Here is an 18,089-nt window from a genome sequence, read left to right on the forward strand (position 1 = left end):
CGTTAGGCCGTCTTCCGCTCACGCCCCAACATCGTGCAGTCCGCCTCCAGTTGTGTCGCGACAGGCGTGAATGGAGGGACGAAAGGAGACGTGTCGTCTTCAGCGATGAGAGTCGCTTCTGCCTTGGTGCCAATGATGGTCGTATGCGTGTTTGGCGCCGTGCAGGTGAGCGCCACAATCAGGACTGCATACGACCGAGGCACACAGGGCCAACACCCGGCATCATGGTGTGAGGAGCGATCTCCTACACTGGCCGTACACCACTGGTGATCGTCGAGGGGACACTGAATAGTGCACGGTACATCCAAACCATCATCGAACTCATCGTTCTACCATTCCTAGACCGGCAAGGGAACTTGCTGTTCCAACAGGACAATGCACGTCCGCATGTATCCCGTGCCACCCAACGTGCTCTAGAAGGTGTAAGTCAACTACCCTGGCCAGCAAGATCTCCGGATCTGTCCCCCATTGAGCATGTTTGGGACTGGATGAAGCGTCGTCTCACGCGGTCTGCACGTCCAGCACGAACGCTGGTCCAACTGAGGCGCCAGGTGGAAATGGCATGGCAAGCCGTTCCACAGGACTACATCCAGCATCTCTACGATCGTCTCCATGGGAGAATAGCAGCCTGCATTGCTGCGAAAGGTGGATATACACTGTACTAGTGCCGACATTGTGCATGCTCTGTTGCCTGTGTCTATGTGCCTGTGGTTCTGTCAGTGTGATCATGTGATGTATCTGACCCCAGGAATGTGTCAATAAAGTTTCCCCTTCCTGGGACAATGAATTCACGGTGTTCTTATTTCAACTTCCAGGAGTGTACATTTCTCAAACTATGACATCAGATTAGAGAGGTGCAGATATTTCTTGGTAGTTGACATTACAGACATCTGAATGTATGAATGTATACTCCCGTGACGATGTATCCAACTGAAATGTTCTGGAGCTGCCAGCAGCGTCGAGTTCCTACGTGTAAAGCCACATGGCGTGGCTGGAACTCTGACGAGATTCTATTCAAACTTTTGAACGATTTTCGAAAATAGAATGGCCACACTGTTGACAAATACGTCAAAATCCTACTCGTTACCTACGCTGTGAGAATCCTGAACACATGTTTTGACCTTCTACAAACGCAACGATAGACATCAGCCGCTCCATATCTGAAACATTGTCTGAGTTAATTGTGCACACACGAAATGTCAGTTTGACTCAAAATTTTGTAGCGTTTGTCTGTTGCCTGGCTGATCGCGTTTGCCGAATATTTGCGTTTGTAGCTCGTCATCTAACACGATGTCGTCTGTATCTGAACACGTCTCGAATATTGCAGATTTGAAGGAATGTATTGACTGTCCGAGTGTTAAGATCATTTTTTCTGGACCATTTTCGGGTACGAAGTTCACATTTGTGTCACATATTAAGGTCTATGTTACTTTGGCGTTGTAAAAATCGTAAGCTTCTAAGTCAATGCAATAAAGATACGGCCATTTAAATTATATATTTTGATACTCGAAACATCACTCATAAAATCAATATGGTGCTCCCTGTTGATTTAGAATCATGACATTTTGAAAGAAGCCAGATTTCACAGTGCAAATAAAGGAAAAAAATCTTAAAATCCATAATTGGTAACTATATAACTCTAGAAAATACTTTTCGTATTATTTTTTATCAGTCTGTCTATTTGTCTATCCATCTGTTGGGAATCTTTTTCTCTGGATACGTTCTGGGTATCATGTTCAAATTATGTCACATACAAAGGTATACGGACCCTTGGCGGCGTAAAAACTGTAAGCTTATAACTGACTCCAGTCAACAGATACGGCCGTTTATGTCTCGTGTTTTGATAATCGAAAACTCAGTCATCGAAACCTATAGGGTGCTCTCCATTGACTTGGAATCGTGAGATTTGGCAACAACTTTCCGGTACAAGTAAAGCAAAAAATCTGAAACTTGTTAACTTGTAATTACATCACATAAAAATGTCGTTTTCGATTTGGACATACATTGTATTCATGACCTGTTGAAAGTATAACATACGAACATTACTGCATCCAAACATAAAATGTATGTTGTATTCATGATTTAGTACGTAAACGGAAATATGTTATTAAATCTTCTCTCCCTACATACATAAACTAAAGTCCTCTGCTTGCTTGTTCTTGTTTGTTTGGGCTGGGCTGACGAAATAACGTAGAATTTCTGGACCAATCTTGGTATTGCTGGGAGCAGTATCTTGCCAGTAAAGTTACAGAGTCTCGATAACAGGCAAAAATCATTGGGAATCTCGATTCCCAGGACGGGGAGTTTGTACAGAACCCTTAGTGCGTGAGTCCCTCTCGCACTTGCCCATTCTGTTTTCCTTTCTTCTATCTACCCTAGCATCACCCAGTATGTTGTTCTGGAAGGTGAGTGCTCACCACAGACATGGGTGCCGTCGGGAGAGTCTGAGAGAAGTGGGACAGAACTGCTCTTGTTCTCTGTACGTGGGGTCCCCAATCCTTTTGGGTCACACTGAAACAGGTGACAGTGGTTCCACAATAGATTATATTGAGGTAGGGAACCAATACTCGAAAGTGCATATTTATTGTGTTAAGGACATACACAGCATACACCACCTAACAACAATGTAGCTCATAGCAATTCTTCAAAGCAACGACTGTCAGTCTGAATGAATGCATGTATTGCAATGATGCCTGCAGTACTTCACACCGTTGCAAAGATCTCGGGTGTCCGTTGTGCACTTGAACAGTAGCAGCTGATGAACAGTGTAGACACCTGACCACCAAACGGACCTACTGTTCACAACTAGGCTCGTACCACTCAAGCATCGCAGTGGCGCATTAACCTGTGCCGCAAGCACACCACTGACCCTGCTGTCAGCTGTCCATTGCATCAGATAGCTTGTGTCGTGTTCATGGTGAGGTGTGTTGCTGTGTACAGCGCACAATGAGTAATCAAAGATGAAATGTGCAAGCACTGCAACGAACGGATTTTGAGCCCTATGTCTGCTTTTGGCAATCCAGTATAGTTCACTGCGCTGCACTGTCCAACTTCATACGGTTTGTATTGTTTGTGGATGAGGCCTCATTCATCCGTGATGTTGTTTTCAAAAGCGAAACAGGCAAATCTAGAATGAGGACAACACCCACGCCACCCATATCGGAGGCCAACAGCAAAGATTCTCAGTCAAGGTATTTTAGGACATTATCCAAGATCATTCCACTTTGATGTCAATGTTTTGAAGCACCTGAAGAATACTCACTCTCATTGTAGGACTCGAAAGGGGGGGGTCTTCTCTGATGGCCATTGCGATCGCTGGATCTTACAACGCTCGACTTCATTCTCTGAGGTGATGCCTAGATGTAGGTGTACGAAACACCTGTAGATACAGCTGAAGACCTGCTTGCCAGGGTGCAAGCTGCCTGCCTCCTGGTACAACATTGTTGCTCACGGGCGAGGCCTCCACGACGAGTGCGGCCGCTTCATGTTTAAGGATGATTAAAGGTGTAGCTGTTGTCACACGCATCGACTCAGTCTGTGTCTCGACAAGTTTCTACACAGTTGTCACTTCTGCCGAGCTGCTCAGAACAATAAAGTGTGACATGTCTTGGAAGACAGTAGCGTGATTGACTCGATCCCACTATCGCAGTAGCCGCCACGATATAGGAATGACCTGTGAGGATATGCTGACGTCACTCCGAAACTGTGATCACAGAGAGAGCGTCATGCACGTCAAAGGTCGTGAGGTGGTGGCAAGAATGTGGAATATTTTCAAGAACACTGCCATCCTGAATTTGGAATCATTCAACTGTGTGTCAGTCAGACACCTTAGGCAAGTGCATGGTGGTGGAGAGAAAAACGGATTTACTTGTGTTGCAGATATGTGCAAATATTATTTTCTTAATAAAATTTTTGTATTTATTTAGATACTCCCGAGCTCATTTTTTACAGTTCTTTTGTCAGCTACGTTTATTTACCAGGTGACATTTACACTCTTTTTGGAGAACTGTCGAGATGATTCCCAAGTTTCTGCAATGTGTCACTCAAAACGTAACCGATCAGCAGCTACTTGCAGCCAGCATATTCCATTTCGCGCGTTTCTGTCACAGCACAATCCCACTCGTTTAATATGTGGAAGTTCTTCTTCTTACGAGAAATAAACCCGTTTGTGCTGCCTTGCGTCCACGCTTGGTAAGTAGTGAGAGTAGTAGCAAGTTGAGAGAGGCATGTTCAAATGTGTACCAACACGCTGGGCACTGTCGCAATGCGCTAAGTGTAAGTAATGTTAGTGGTGAGAGAAGGAGCGTGATGAACTGCGACTTGAATTGCTGATCAGCGCACGCTGCGTGGCCGAAGGGGTTTGTAAACAGCCCTGCGGGGGGCGACGCGAGTCTTTCTCCCTCTCCGACTGCCAGCCAGCCCTGATATCGGAGTCAAGCGCTCGTGCGGTATGCGTGACGACGATGGTGACTGCAGTCATGGCCACGCACGTTGGACAACAATGACGACGCCGCACTGCTGTCACTGTTTACCGACGACGCTGTGATGTCATTCATCATGGTCACCTTGGCTGAGGATGAAAGCAAGTATACATATTTTCTATAGTGTTTTTGTTTATACACTACTGGCCATTAAAATAGCTACACCACGAAGATTACGTGCTACAGACGCGAAATTTAACCGACAGGAAGAAGATGCTGTGATATGCAAATGATTAGCTTTTCAGAGCATTCACACAATGTTGGCGCCGGTGGCGACACCTACAACGTGCTGTCACGAGGAAAGTTTCCAACCGATTTCTCATACACATACAGCAGTTGACCAGCGTTGCCTGGTGACGCGATGTTATGATGCCTTGTATAAGGAGGAGAAATGCGTACCATCACGTTTCCGACTTTGATAAAGGTCTGATTGTAGCCTATCGCGATTGCGGTTTATCGTATCGCGACATTGCTGCTCGCGTTGGTCGAGATCCAATGACTGTTAGCAGAATATGGAATCGGTGGGTTCAGAAGGGTAATACCGAACGCCGTGCTGTATCCCAACGGTCTCGTATCACTAGCAGTCGAGATGACAGGTTCAAATGGTATAAATGGCTCTGAGCACTATGGGACTCAACATCTTAGGCCATAAGTCCCCTAGAACTTAGAACTACTTAAACCTAACTAACCTAAGGACACCACACACACCCATGCCCGAGGCAGGATTCGAACCTGCGACCGTAGCAGTCCCGCGGTTCCGGACTGCAGCGCCAGAACCGCACGACCACGGCGGCCGGCCGAAATGACAGGCATCTTATCCGTATGGCTGTAATGGATCGTGCAGCCATGTCCAGATGGGGACGTTCGCAAGACAACAATCATATGCACGAACAGTTGGATGACGTTTGCAGCAGTATGGACTATCAGCTCGGACACCGTGGCTGCGGTTACCCTTGACGCTGCATCACAGACAGGGGCGCCTGCGATGGTGTAGTCAAAGACGAACCTGGGTGCACGAATGGCAAAACGTCATTTTTTCGGAGGAATCCAGGTTCTGTTTACAGCATCACGATGGTCGCATTCGTGTTTGACGACATCGCGGTGAACGCACATTGGAAGCGCGTATTCTTCATCGCCATACTGGCGTATCACCCGGCGTGATGGTATTGGGTGCCATTGGTTACACGTCTCGGACATCTCTTGTTCGCAATGACGGCACTTTGAACAGTCGACGTTACATTGCAAATGTCTTACGACCCGTGGCTCTACCTTCATTCGATCCCTGCGAAATCCTACATTTCAGCAGGCCAATTCGTGACCGCATGTTGCAGGCCCTGTACGGGCCTTTCTGGATACAGAAAATGTTCGACTGCTGCCCTGGCCAGCACATTCTCCAGATCTCTCACCAATTGAATACGTCTGGTCAATGGTGGCCGAGCAACTGGCTCGTCACAATACGCCAGTCACTACTCTTGATGAACTGTGGTATCGTGTTGAGGCTGCATGGGCAGCTATACCTGTACACACCATCAAAGCTCTGTTTGACTCAATGCCCAGACGTATCAAGGCCGTTATTACAGCCAGAGGTGGTTGTTCTGGGTACTGATTTCTCAGGATCTACGCACCGAAATTCCATGAAAATGTAATCACTGTCAGTTCTAGAATAATATATTTGTCCAATGAATACACATTTATCATCTGCATTTCTTCTTGGTGTAGCAATTTTAATGGCTAGTAGTGTAAGTGATTCTTATGGGTTCCACTTCTTCTTTTCTAGGTGTGAGCAGGCGTTACTCGCTGTGGGATCTGAACCCAGCAGCTGATAATGATGATGACGATGATGATGATCTCTGGGGAACGACTTCGATCGTTCAGAGGAAGATATCGCTTATTCTACAGTATTAAATTTTTTGTTTGTTATTTTTGAGATGCTCTAGTTTCTACTCAATGCCATTATCGCTGTTTTGACGTGACCACCAGCTACTAGTTCTTTAGCACCTGCGTTTTCGTTTGGGCTTGTCCATATTCTTTCAGACACATTCCCCTGCCCACGTCATACAGCTCCTCTAATACCCATGCTGGATATTCCCTTAATGACAAACATGCCTGCTGATGATGAGTTGCTGGAAGTGTTTTCCAGTAATGAACACAACAACAGTTCTATGTGTAAGTACTCAGAATTTATTATTATTATACGAATACGGATTTTTATTTCTCCTTCCTTAGATACTTATCAACTGCGTCTCTTTCTCCTTCTGGTGTGCAGAGTTAGTAGGAGTTGGACGTGTTGTTGAGGGGAAGAGCATTGTCCAAGTTAGGGGGAGAGCTGTCGTGACATCATGGGGTGAGTCGATACCAGAGTGGTCATACTGAGTCACTTCTCTGAGGTGCAGGAAAGGGAGTCCTGTAAGACACTCAGCTGTATGCTCTGCCTTGATTTATGTTCATAAGATTTTGATCAACTTATTGTGGGGTCCAGTTACATCTCTGTTCAAAAGTATACATTGCTAAAAAAAAGCATGTCCTAATGCCCAGAATCATGATGAGAGGAATTTAAATTAATTTCCATGGTTGCTTCTCGCTAGCGATAGAAATTACCCTAAAAATACAGGGCATACAGATACACAACAAACACCAGATATCCACTGACGATCTAATTTCTCGTATATGGCCGGAAATTGGAAAGCCATAAGGAGAAGACAAACATTAACACACTGTGTGGCACATCAACAAAGAAGTCAAGCGTAAATTAGGTGGTCCCCTCTTCTTGTCCATATTAGCTGAGAAACATCCAAAAAGTGTAGACCTGCTGCTAATCTCTGAAGGCGATAAGCAACACAGCGTTTGGATCAGATGCATGTCCCACCTACGTTCCTCTGAAATGAAAACAGAAAAGGTGCAAGACATTTTTGCTGTAGATGTCTCAAGTCGTTTACCAAGAGCATGTATCTTGAAAGACACCTGATTGACTGCTAGAGCCAGGAAACAATAGGTGTGGAAATGCTTATCAAGGATAAACGGTTCTCGAAGTTTAAGAACGCCTCTCACCAACACTTCTGTCCCTTCGTCGTTTACGTCGATTTAGAGCGCCTCCTAGCTCCAGTGGTACAGTATGAACGTGGTGCCTCTGCCTCCCGTATCACTGCCACAAAATGATGCATACGATATGTGGCTACCCATCAAGTTCTGTGCACTAAAATTAAAATCTTATATCAAGGGGATAGTGCGAGATGGCTGCTCACTGAGCTTGAAAGTCTTGTACGGGATGTTTATAACATTTATAGTGAAAACGTCCTCATGACCAACGTGTAGGAGAACGATGCACTGTACAAGCAGGCAGCTGATCGTTATACCTGGGGACTTTGTCTGGACAGAGGCGAGGAAGCTCCCTGTAGAGACTGTGGCCACGTAACGGGGAAGTCCCAGAGTGCAGCTGACAATCCATGTAACTGTAAGTACCAACTGCCACAGCACACAGCCATCTTTTCCACAATTTCAGTGAGCATGATGCCCACTTTCTAGTTCAGCACTTTGACGAGTCTGGGTAGTAGGATGATAGGACCAGTGTCATTGTTGACACCGTTGACAGATACATGCCGCTTCACAGAGGATCACACCACTTCCTGGATTCACAACGCTTCATGCTCACGACGCTTCAGAAATTTGCTGAACCAACGCGTCCTAAAGATATTCATAGGTAAGGGAGCCACTTATCTCGATGGTGTAGAGTTTCAAGAGTTTCAACTTGTGACGGAGAAGGGGTCTTTCCATACGAATATCGGGATTCTCTAGTAAACTAAGAGGCATTTCCATAATGAATGGAAAGAACGGGCAATTGGTGAATGAACAGCAGGACTTCGGCATCTCTGATTTATCAGAACATGTAAAATGATGAACACGAATGTACATCTGACCGGCAACATCTTCGAGAAGTTCTGTAGCATATGGCTGAGATTTCGTGGGATGCCATGGTAAGAAAGACACAAGCCAGCAGCGAATTCTTGACCAACGTTGAGATGCATGTCTTCCTGGAACATGCGGTCCACGAGTGACTTTGCCAATGTGTGCGCAGGTATGCCAAGGCAAATAACTTGCAAATAATCGAGGTGGAGTACAGGTTGTCTGACGATTTCAGTTTAATCCTTTACCTGGATGTAAACTGTCTCTAAAGGCAAACCATGCAACAAAGTCTCCCTTTTCAAGGGCTCTCATGGATGTCCAAAGGGGAAATCACCAGACTGAGGAAAGAGATCAAATATGTGGCTGCTGATGCTGTTGACGGATATGTCATAGAGGTAGAGCTGGACTATCCCACAAGTCTGCATGACAGACACGGTGATTTGCACAGCCTGAAAGACTTTCATGTTCAGGGACTTCAACAGGTGCCTCCTCTAGGGCATTGGCGCTGCGCCACAAATGCTTATCAGGAGACCTTTCAATTGAGGTTATATACTGAGGTATATACTGCAATTCCAGCTGGAAGCAGGGGTGTCCTATCACGATCACAAGTGGTTCATCGGGGGCATAGGCGTGGAAATCTGCTGCACCCAGACTATTTACTGATGTGTCTGGGTGGGTTTATTTGTTAGCAAAAAGGTAAAAAGGTGTTCCACGTGACTGGGTGTGTGTGGAATAGTTTGATGAGCTGTTTCTCGCAGTTCTGACTGCATGTTTGAGATTATGAATGTTTCATTGCACACTGCGTGCGTCCATGTGTGTGTGCGTGAGAGAGAGAGAGAGAGAGAGAGAGAGAGAGAATTTCGTGTGGAACATGTACAATATGCATCCGTGTAAAGAAAGTATTTTATATGTTTATGGTGCGTGTGTGTGTGTGTGTGTGTGTGTGTGTGTGTGTGTGTGTGTGTGTGTATGTGTGTATTGTTTTTGAGCTGCCATTGCTGTTGCTGTTCTAAGTATGTACACACTGAAAACTTCTCTCTCTCTCTCTCTCTCTCTGAGTTACTAATAATTGTTTAATAGACATTGGAAATTAAAAAATTACCTTATTCACAAAAGAATGTGTATATTGTAATGAATCAATTACGAAATAACAAAACTGTTACGTATATAACAAATACGAGAAAAAATGGAAATTAAAAAGCTTTCAGTTGTTTTCGCAATACAGTTGTTCTTCTTTTTCATATTTTTTGAATGAAATACCTCCTTTATCAGTTTTATATTGATGGCAGGAGCCAGAGAAAAAAGAAATCCTTTTCGAATACAATATTTTTTAAATTTACATACATACATACATGGCCGACCGGTTCTAGGCGGGATCGCGATTTGTCGCCTCCAATTCGTATTTGCGTAAGTAGAGCTTTGCGGATGTGCGCCAGGAATACTCCACGCGTTTACGCGCGTGTGTGTGTGGGACGTGCGTCACGTCCTCGCAGTGACAGCATGCGGTTAGCGGTCAGCGGGCAGCTAACATCCCATTTGTGTTCTGAGCCGCTTCCAGTTTCCGCCAGCCCGGCTGTGGGCGTCACAGCAACACAGGGCGAGGGAGGCCAGCGAGAGACACGGGCCAAGTACACACAGTAGGGGGCCCGGCGTACGGACCGACCCAAAATCACTGCAGTGGTGACACGTGGCTGCAGTCGACTCTTACCGGTACGTCGATAAGCAGTACAGAAAACGAAAAATAAAATTCAGAATTTCCATCGCTGTGCAGGAGCAGTGAATTGGAAGGTGGTGCACACTTTTGAATCGGCACCTTCCACTACGTTGAATCCGTCGTCCTTGCCATGGCGCCACTGCGCTTTCTGCCATCTAGACCTAATCTATGCCGGCCGGTGTGGCCGAGCGGTTCTAAACGCTTCAGTCTGGAGCCGCGCGACTGCTACGGTCGCAGGTTCGAATCCTGCCTCTGGCATGGATGTGTGTGATGTCCTTAGGTTAGTTAGGTTTAAGTAGTTCTAAGTTCTAGGGGACTGATGACCTCAGAAGTTAAGTCCCATAGTGCTCAGAGACATTTGAACTATTCTGACCATACATACATACATATTTGTGCACAGTATTATGTGAGAGCCCAGTTACCAGGGGCACAGGGTCAAAATCGTGAGCTGCGTCCTTACCTGGGCCACAGCACGCCCTGCCGTACTACTCTGCAGGGCTGTAGTGAAGAACCACGAGAGGAATTATCTCGAATACGAATGCCTCGAGACTGCTGCAGCTGTATGAAGGCTCAAGTTTCATTCAGAAAGCAAAGTGTGTCTTTAAATCGAAACTATCTGTACAACATTGGTTTCACGGAATAACTTTCCGCAATTACAGTTTTCCTAAGCAGGTGCAGTGTATGATCAAGGAAGCGTAGCTGCACCGCAAATGTAATAAAGAAGTCGTCCTTTAAACATTCTTGCAAGCTGTGAGGTACTAACTCTACAAAATATTGGATACGTATCAGGTAAATTGCCTTTCCTGCAGTGAAATGCATAGATGATGGTAACGAAAACAAGATGCAATGACAGGACATGACACGATGTCGGCAGAAACCATCCTTAAATGCGGAACCCGCAACTATCAATCTTTGAAATTACCATCCAGCAAACATCCGTAATATTTATAGGAAAAAGATTTAATCTACTCAGAACCTTTTCAGTTCACTAAAACAGGTATCGCCTAATTCTCTTCTCAAACGATCGAAATTGAGGCTCACACGATACTTTAGGGACTGGCACGTTGCTACATACGCCACCAAAAGTTACACAAAGACACAGATCATACTGCGTCCTTTTGCTTTCCATGTATACTACTTTCAGAATCCAAACAGTCATAATGTGCAGTGGCCATTCTATGTGTTAAGGTTGGGTTGTTTGGGGAAGGAGACCAGACAGCGAGGTCATCGGCCTCATCGGATTAGGGAAAGATGGGGAAGGAAGTCGGCCGTGCCCTAAATCAGAATGGCCGGACACGGGATTGAACCGTCGTCCTCACGAAATGCGAGTCCAGTGTATGTGTTCACATAGCTTTTATTCTCGGTAGTGGGAAAATCACTGGTGGTAGTGTTCATAAATCACAGACAGAGAATTCAGACGCGATAATGGTTCGAGTTAGGCCACAGCTTTTATCCTCGGTAGTGGGAACATCACTGGTGGTGGTGTTCATAAATCACAGACAGAGAATTCAGACTCGATAATGGTTCGAGTTAGGCCACGAGACACGTGCAGAAAGGCTAACGACTGAGATGGATGCTCTCAGAAAGCAGCATCCGGTTTCAGGTTAGTCTGACAGAGGTTTTCTTTGGCCTTGACATATCCATAAAATGTTCTGGTTGTGACTGTAGTAGCACAGTGCCTTTAACAAAGCCACTCGCAGACGCAACACGCGCTACCTGGTGGACCCCAGCTGCAGGTTTTCGTTACTGACGCGCGTCCTCTGTGGCTGCGGCGGCTGGGGCATTGCCGTGTCACACGGACAGTGCTGGCCGGCAGTGGTGAGCACAGGGGGCCACCAATGGCGTCGAGCCACAAGTGTCAGCTGCGCTATCGTCTGGCCATGGAGTCGTGGGAAATGGTCACGTGAATGTTAAGGCGGGAAGACGTTGAACAGTTGCGTCGAAATGTATGAATTATGTGGTATGTATACAGGTTCATTACGAGATTTGAAGTTGACGAACCTCCATGTTGAGCATAAGTAATTTTATAGGCCTTCCATATGGAGTAGAGATTCTTAGGAAGAGAAGATGCTGATGGAGACTTGAAATGCCACACTGAGACTCTAGACCACTCTCCACTAAATATGAAGCTAACATGCTTCAGCTTGTAAAGCAGGATTGGGTGCAGTTATCTGAATCTGTTAAAGAAGTAGCTAGCAAATACGAGAAAAGAAAGATACAGACGATTATCTTCGATCTCTAACCATTCCGAGCTTAGCCTCCCTGTATCATAGCCCAAAAGGCTCACAGAAGTAGAGGTTGGTTCAGAATTCTTCCAGATGGTTAGTATTAGAACTGGAGAGCGGAAGATAGCTACAGTGTGAAGAAGGTAAACTGGGAAACACTCTCCAAGAACTGACCAGGTGGTGTGTGTCATTTTCTCACCCCCTGTACGTATAATACAGTTTATAAGAGGTGGAAAAGACTCCACTTACCATACGTTCGAATGCGAGGGGAACCAACAGCTGTGAGGCGTGCGTCGCACCGAGTGAGAGCAGCTGCGCCAAGCCCCGCCAGTAGCTGGAGAGGCGTTCCCGGAAAACAGCCGCCTGGGCCTGCAGCTCTGCACAAGACGGGAGACGTCGGACTGGTGAACAAGCCAGTGGATCAGACTTCTGTAGCAAGCACAGCTTTCACTTTCTGCCCCCACAAAGCGTATGCAGGTAGCATTTACCTTTTGAAACTAGATCAATATACAATGTCAGTAATCGTATGAGTTATAGCACGGACACCTTGACCGGACGTTACAAAGCTCATATTCCAGCGACAAATTTAAAGAGCACATCAAGCAAAGAGAGAGGAGTACCATCACATAACGTAGATCCGGTAATAAAAATTAACCTAAGGGTAGAAGTATCAAAATATCTGAAGAAGTGGAAATATACAACTATTTAAAAAATCACCCACACAGCTTGCCCAACAATAAGATAGATTTAAGAAATAAGAGATCTTGAGATAAATTCCAGTCAATTTTACGTGCTAATAATAGAAAGCAACATAAATTAGAATGTATAGTTTAGCTATTTGACTTTGACGTACTGACAAGCATAGGACGTAACGATTTGCACAGGATCGTGTCTATGCTGGTTTTATAATATGAGTAGTCTTTACGACGTTTCCTGTGAGTTGTATGATGTGTATGGAAATGAGAAAGAATTATGTCCACTCATACACGTTTTTATAATTAGGGTGTATTTATTTTAACATAAGTAATATATTTGAATAATTCAGTAAAAAAAAAAATGAATAAGGTGTTTTGCAAGTGTAGCTGAAAAAGCCATTCTCGGCCTAAACGTTCTAAGGGCCATGGAAATGTATGGCTACATTTGTACTGGTACAGTACCTTACATATTAACGATACATTTTGCAATTACATGGTGATACACATAATGTTCTGTAATTTGTGATAAGTATCTCATCACATGTCTTTACGTCATTTTTGTACTCCTTTTTCTTTTTATTTGTCCAGTGGATCAATTCATGTACGAAATTTGTTGTGAAGGCGATTTATGCCTTTGTGATGTTAATATGGTACAAAGAATACATATGTAAAATGATATATATATATATATGATTATTACTGCCATGGTTTCATAAGCAGGCAAGCTACTGTAAGCCTTTGACGATGGATACCATACGTACTATTACGCCCTATCATGATAAAGATATGTCTTATTTTATTTCTTTACATCAAATGATTGTATCGTAAACAGAATGGCAAATTCCGTTAACGAATGTACACACGATGTTAAGATACTCTGATAGAAAACGTTTACTGTGGGATGTATAATCACTGCTAAGAACAAAGAAGAAACGACTTGTGAATATGTTCCCCACCAACCGCCTCAGTTGTCGTATAAACATCATGAACAGTGAGTGATTTGAGGGGATTCATGTTAGTGATGTTAACATCAGTAACAATAAATTTACCTTATGCCATAACTATGATCCTTACGCTCATCTAAAGTTGATGTACACTCGGAGTTAGGAGGCTCAACATACAGAGACAACAGTGAGATATACACACGTCAGAAGATTCGTAAATTTTGACACCTCCAGTGGCCCAATGTAAGTGATGTGCTGTTTTTAGCATTTGTTGTAATATAACTGCCTCATGTATGGGATGATAGCGGCGTTCTATACATGCCCTCTGCCCTTCACTTTTCGGTTATTGCTGTATACCTGTATAAAGTGCATAGGATTGAAAATGTAGTCGTGACAACAAATAATGTTACAGTTAATGGCAGATACGACGTCTTTAAGAAAAATACTGCATTATTTTTCGCATTTCGTCCTTATGCGAGCTTATTTTCAGTACAGAAAAGACATTGCTAAAGATGGAGAATGATGTGTGTACACGATGTTTATTGCGTTCCTAATGCTATTGGAATTACTCAGCGGCAAATCGCAAAAGAGAAAGTCCAAGGAACGTGCATCTTTACGACTTTGTAAAAAAAACGAATCTTCGGCATGAGGGACTTGAGAGCATAGTACCGACATATTACACTGGCATCTGGCTGTAGGGCAACGACTGCCAGAATGTATAGCCACGGGTTGGGGTGGAGACAACAGAGTGCTGAAAAGTTCACCAGCCATCACAGGCAGACCGATGTAGCCTGGGTTGAGATCTGTGGCTACCACTGACACCACACCACAAGCAGCATAGTGTAGGGCGTTCTGTGGTGTTCAGCGGCGGGAGTCGCTTCTGCCTGTGGCGGTCAGGTCGACGCTGCTCTGTCTTCAGGTGGCCTCGTGAGACGTCACGGGAAGCAGCGGTCGTCGAGATGCCTACCTCCCCAGCCCACAGAAACAAACAGGGGTTAGGAAGACTCGCGATCAAATCATGTGGAAGGCATATGGAAGAGTTCTTCAGAATTTCGAAAATTCTTGAGAAATTTGGAAGCCAAATTATTATTCAAATTGGTTCTCGAGATAAACAATCAGTATCTCTGGAAAATATCATTCACATAGTTCTGTATGTTGCAAGGGCACATAAGTGCGAGGACATCTGCACAATTACCTAAAGAGCTCTCACACTCAAGTTGCTGACAAGAATATGTATATAAGAGGAAAAAGTAGATTGAGGAAGTGCTAGATTACGATCAATTTGGTTTTAGGAAAGGTAAAGGCATCAGAGAAGGACTTCTGGGTTGGCGATTGATCATTAAAGCGAGACTTAAGGAAAATCTAGAAGCGTCTATAGGATTTGTAGTTAGATAAAAATCGTACGATGATTTAAAATGATGCAGGATTTCCGAAACTCTCATAAAAATGAGTGTAACCCCTAGCAAAAGAAGGGTTACGTGCAATATGTACATCAAACAAGAGGAAAAAATAGGAAGACCAATAACTGCTCAGATTAGGAACGGTGAAAGACATACATGTAATCGCCCCTACCATTCAATTTGTACGTCGAAGAAGCAATGATAGACATAAACGAGGGGTTCAGAGATGGAGTTAAAATTCGTGTTGAAAGGCTATCAATGACGGGAATAGCTGATGTCATTGCAGTTCTCAGTGGAAGGGAGAGGTAATTGTAGGAAGTGTTGAATAGAATGAACAATCTAATGTGTACACTCTATGAATTAAGACTAAACCGAAGAAAGACTAAATGAATGAAGTCTAGCAGAAATGGGATCAGTGTTGAACTTAAGGTCAGAACTGTAGATGAGGATCTAGACCAACTGAAAGATTCTGCTACCTTGAGAATAAAGTAACTCGTAATGGCCAAGTTAAAGAGAACATGAAAAGCAGAGAAGAACATCCAAAGAGGATGTTCCTGGCCAAACGAAGTCAACTAACATCAAATGTCAGTTTTGTAACAACAAAAACAAACAATTATTGATAAAATTATTTAATAGGATAGATAAAAGAATCTACTCACGAAGCAGCGGCAGAACACACATGAAAGACTGTTGTGATTGGCAGACTTTTGGAACCAGTGGCACCTTCTTCAGACAGAAGGGTTGAAGGGGAAAGAAGAAGGGTGAAGGAAAAGGACTGAAGAAGTCTAGGAAAAGGGGTAGATTTTGGGAAAGTCACCCCGAACAGCGGGTCAGGTAGTCTTACCGTACAAGATGAGAATGAAAGACTGATTGTTGGGGACTGCATCGGACAGGATTTGGAAACCTGAGAGCTTAAAGAACACAGGCTAACATGCAAGACAGAGATTACTGCTAAAACAGTGATCACAAGTTAATAAGAGTGTGTCCTCCTATCACCACCTATAATAGCCCTGTAACTGGGAAAACATATTCTGTCAAAGGGAGAGCCAGCTGCGAAACGACACAAGTCATATACCAGCTATTATAACACTGTTCAGCCTTCTACATAAGCATGACTACCATCAGATTATCAGTTAGCATGAATGGGTATAGGGTGAGGATATACACTGCCAACTCACAATATCCTGTGGCAGAGCGTGCTCTACAGCATGACATTCGTGACCTCGGCGCCTGTTTCACCATCTGGATTCTTCCCCCAGACACCAGTTTCCCAGAACTCCATAGCTGGGAACTAGATCTACAACATGTCCTTGGTTCTCGCCACCCAGCTTTTTATCACTTTAACTGCTCTTTGCTTCACTCCGTTTCAGTTTCCTGCATCTTTCATTGTCTTTCCCATCTATTTTTCACCGCCCCATCCCACCTCTGTTATGTACAATGCACTTAGCGTCTCACTCTTTATAACTTGTGATAAATGTCTTAGCAGTAATCTCTGTCGTACATATCATCTCGTCTTCTACCTTTAAGCTCTTAGGTTTTCAAATCTCGTCCGATGCAGTCCCCAAAAATTAGTCTTCCCTTCTCATCTCGTACGGTAAGTCTCCCCTGACCTGCGGTTCTGGGTGACTTTTCCAAAATCTACCCCTTTTCCTAGACCTCTCCAGTCCTTTTCCTTCACCCTTCTTCCTCCCCTTTCAACCCTCCTACCTAAAGAAGGAGCCACTGGCCAGAAAGCTTGTCAATCACAACAGTCTTTTATGTGTGTGCTCTGCTGCTGCTTGGTGAGTAGTTTGCAACTTACTCTTATTTTTTTCAATATTTCGAACATTTTTCAGAATTTTACATTTCCGGATGCTTTTCCTAGGTCTACAGGGCCTATGAATGTGTCCATTTTATTTTCCAAGTTTTGCTTCCCTCATCAGTTACAATGTCAGACGTGCCGCTCTCTTGTGCTAATAGCCTTCTGACAGTCAAAATGATCGTCATCTATCATATCCTCTATTATCTTCTCCATTCCCCTATATTAGACACCAACTTTAGTAGTTCTTGGTTGACACTTTTGCCAATGATTTCGGAGACTCCGAAGGTATGTTACCTATCGCTTGTGCCTTCCAAAGCTGTGTTAAGCTCTGACTTTTATGTGGGATCTCCAGTGTCTTCCGTTGTGATTCTCATTTCTTCTTCTGTCAAGTCATCAGACGGGTCTTTCCCCTCGTATATGCCTTTAGTTTACTCTCTCCACCTACCTACACTCTCCTCTGCATTTGACAGGGGAATTCCCAATGCTCTCTTAAAGATGACGTCTTCACTTTTAATTACGTCAAATGTTCTTTTGAGTAATCTGTACAATGAATAAATCTTTCAGACGACCATGTGTTATTCTTTCTCTTCACATTTTTCCAACAGCCACTTCACTTTGGTTTCACATCTACCCCTAGTTACTTCGCTCCCAAGTGACTTATACTGCTGTATTCCTGTGTTCCTCTGAACTTTTTTGCACCTTCTACATTTACCGATCAGTTGCAGTGTTTTTTTCTGTTTGCCAAGGTTTCTTTTCCTTTAGCTCCTTATATCTAACTTTGTTTGATATATGGAACATAAAATCCCGTCTGAGGCCTGCAATCATTTTTATGTTAATAATTGGCCATCGATGCTGTACAATCGCATGAGATGTTCAATTGAATCTTTCATTATAACATATTATGCGTTTCGGGATTACACCCATCTTCA

General features: G+C 44.1%; 1 protein-coding gene across 1 annotated transcript in view; it reads right to left on the reverse strand.

Annotated features, from left to right (window-relative positions):
* The window catches only part of LOC126426593 (uncharacterized), a 62,996-nt gene that overhangs the window by 21,509 nt on the left and 23,398 nt on the right, over nucleotides 1–18,089 (reverse strand). The window contains exon 4 of the mRNA XM_050088487.1: nucleotides 12,570–12,721. Coding sequence (XP_049944444.1) covers nucleotides 12,570–12,721 — 152 coding nt within the window. The remainder of the gene's footprint in view (nucleotides 1–12,569; nucleotides 12,722–18,089) is intronic.

The sequence above is a fragment of the Schistocerca serialis genome, chromosome 11 (genome assembly GCF_023864345.2).
Source record: "Schistocerca serialis cubense isolate TAMUIC-IGC-003099 chromosome 11, iqSchSeri2.2, whole genome shotgun sequence".
In the NCBI taxonomy this organism is placed as follows: domain Eukaryota; kingdom Metazoa; phylum Arthropoda; class Insecta; order Orthoptera; family Acrididae; genus Schistocerca; species Schistocerca serialis.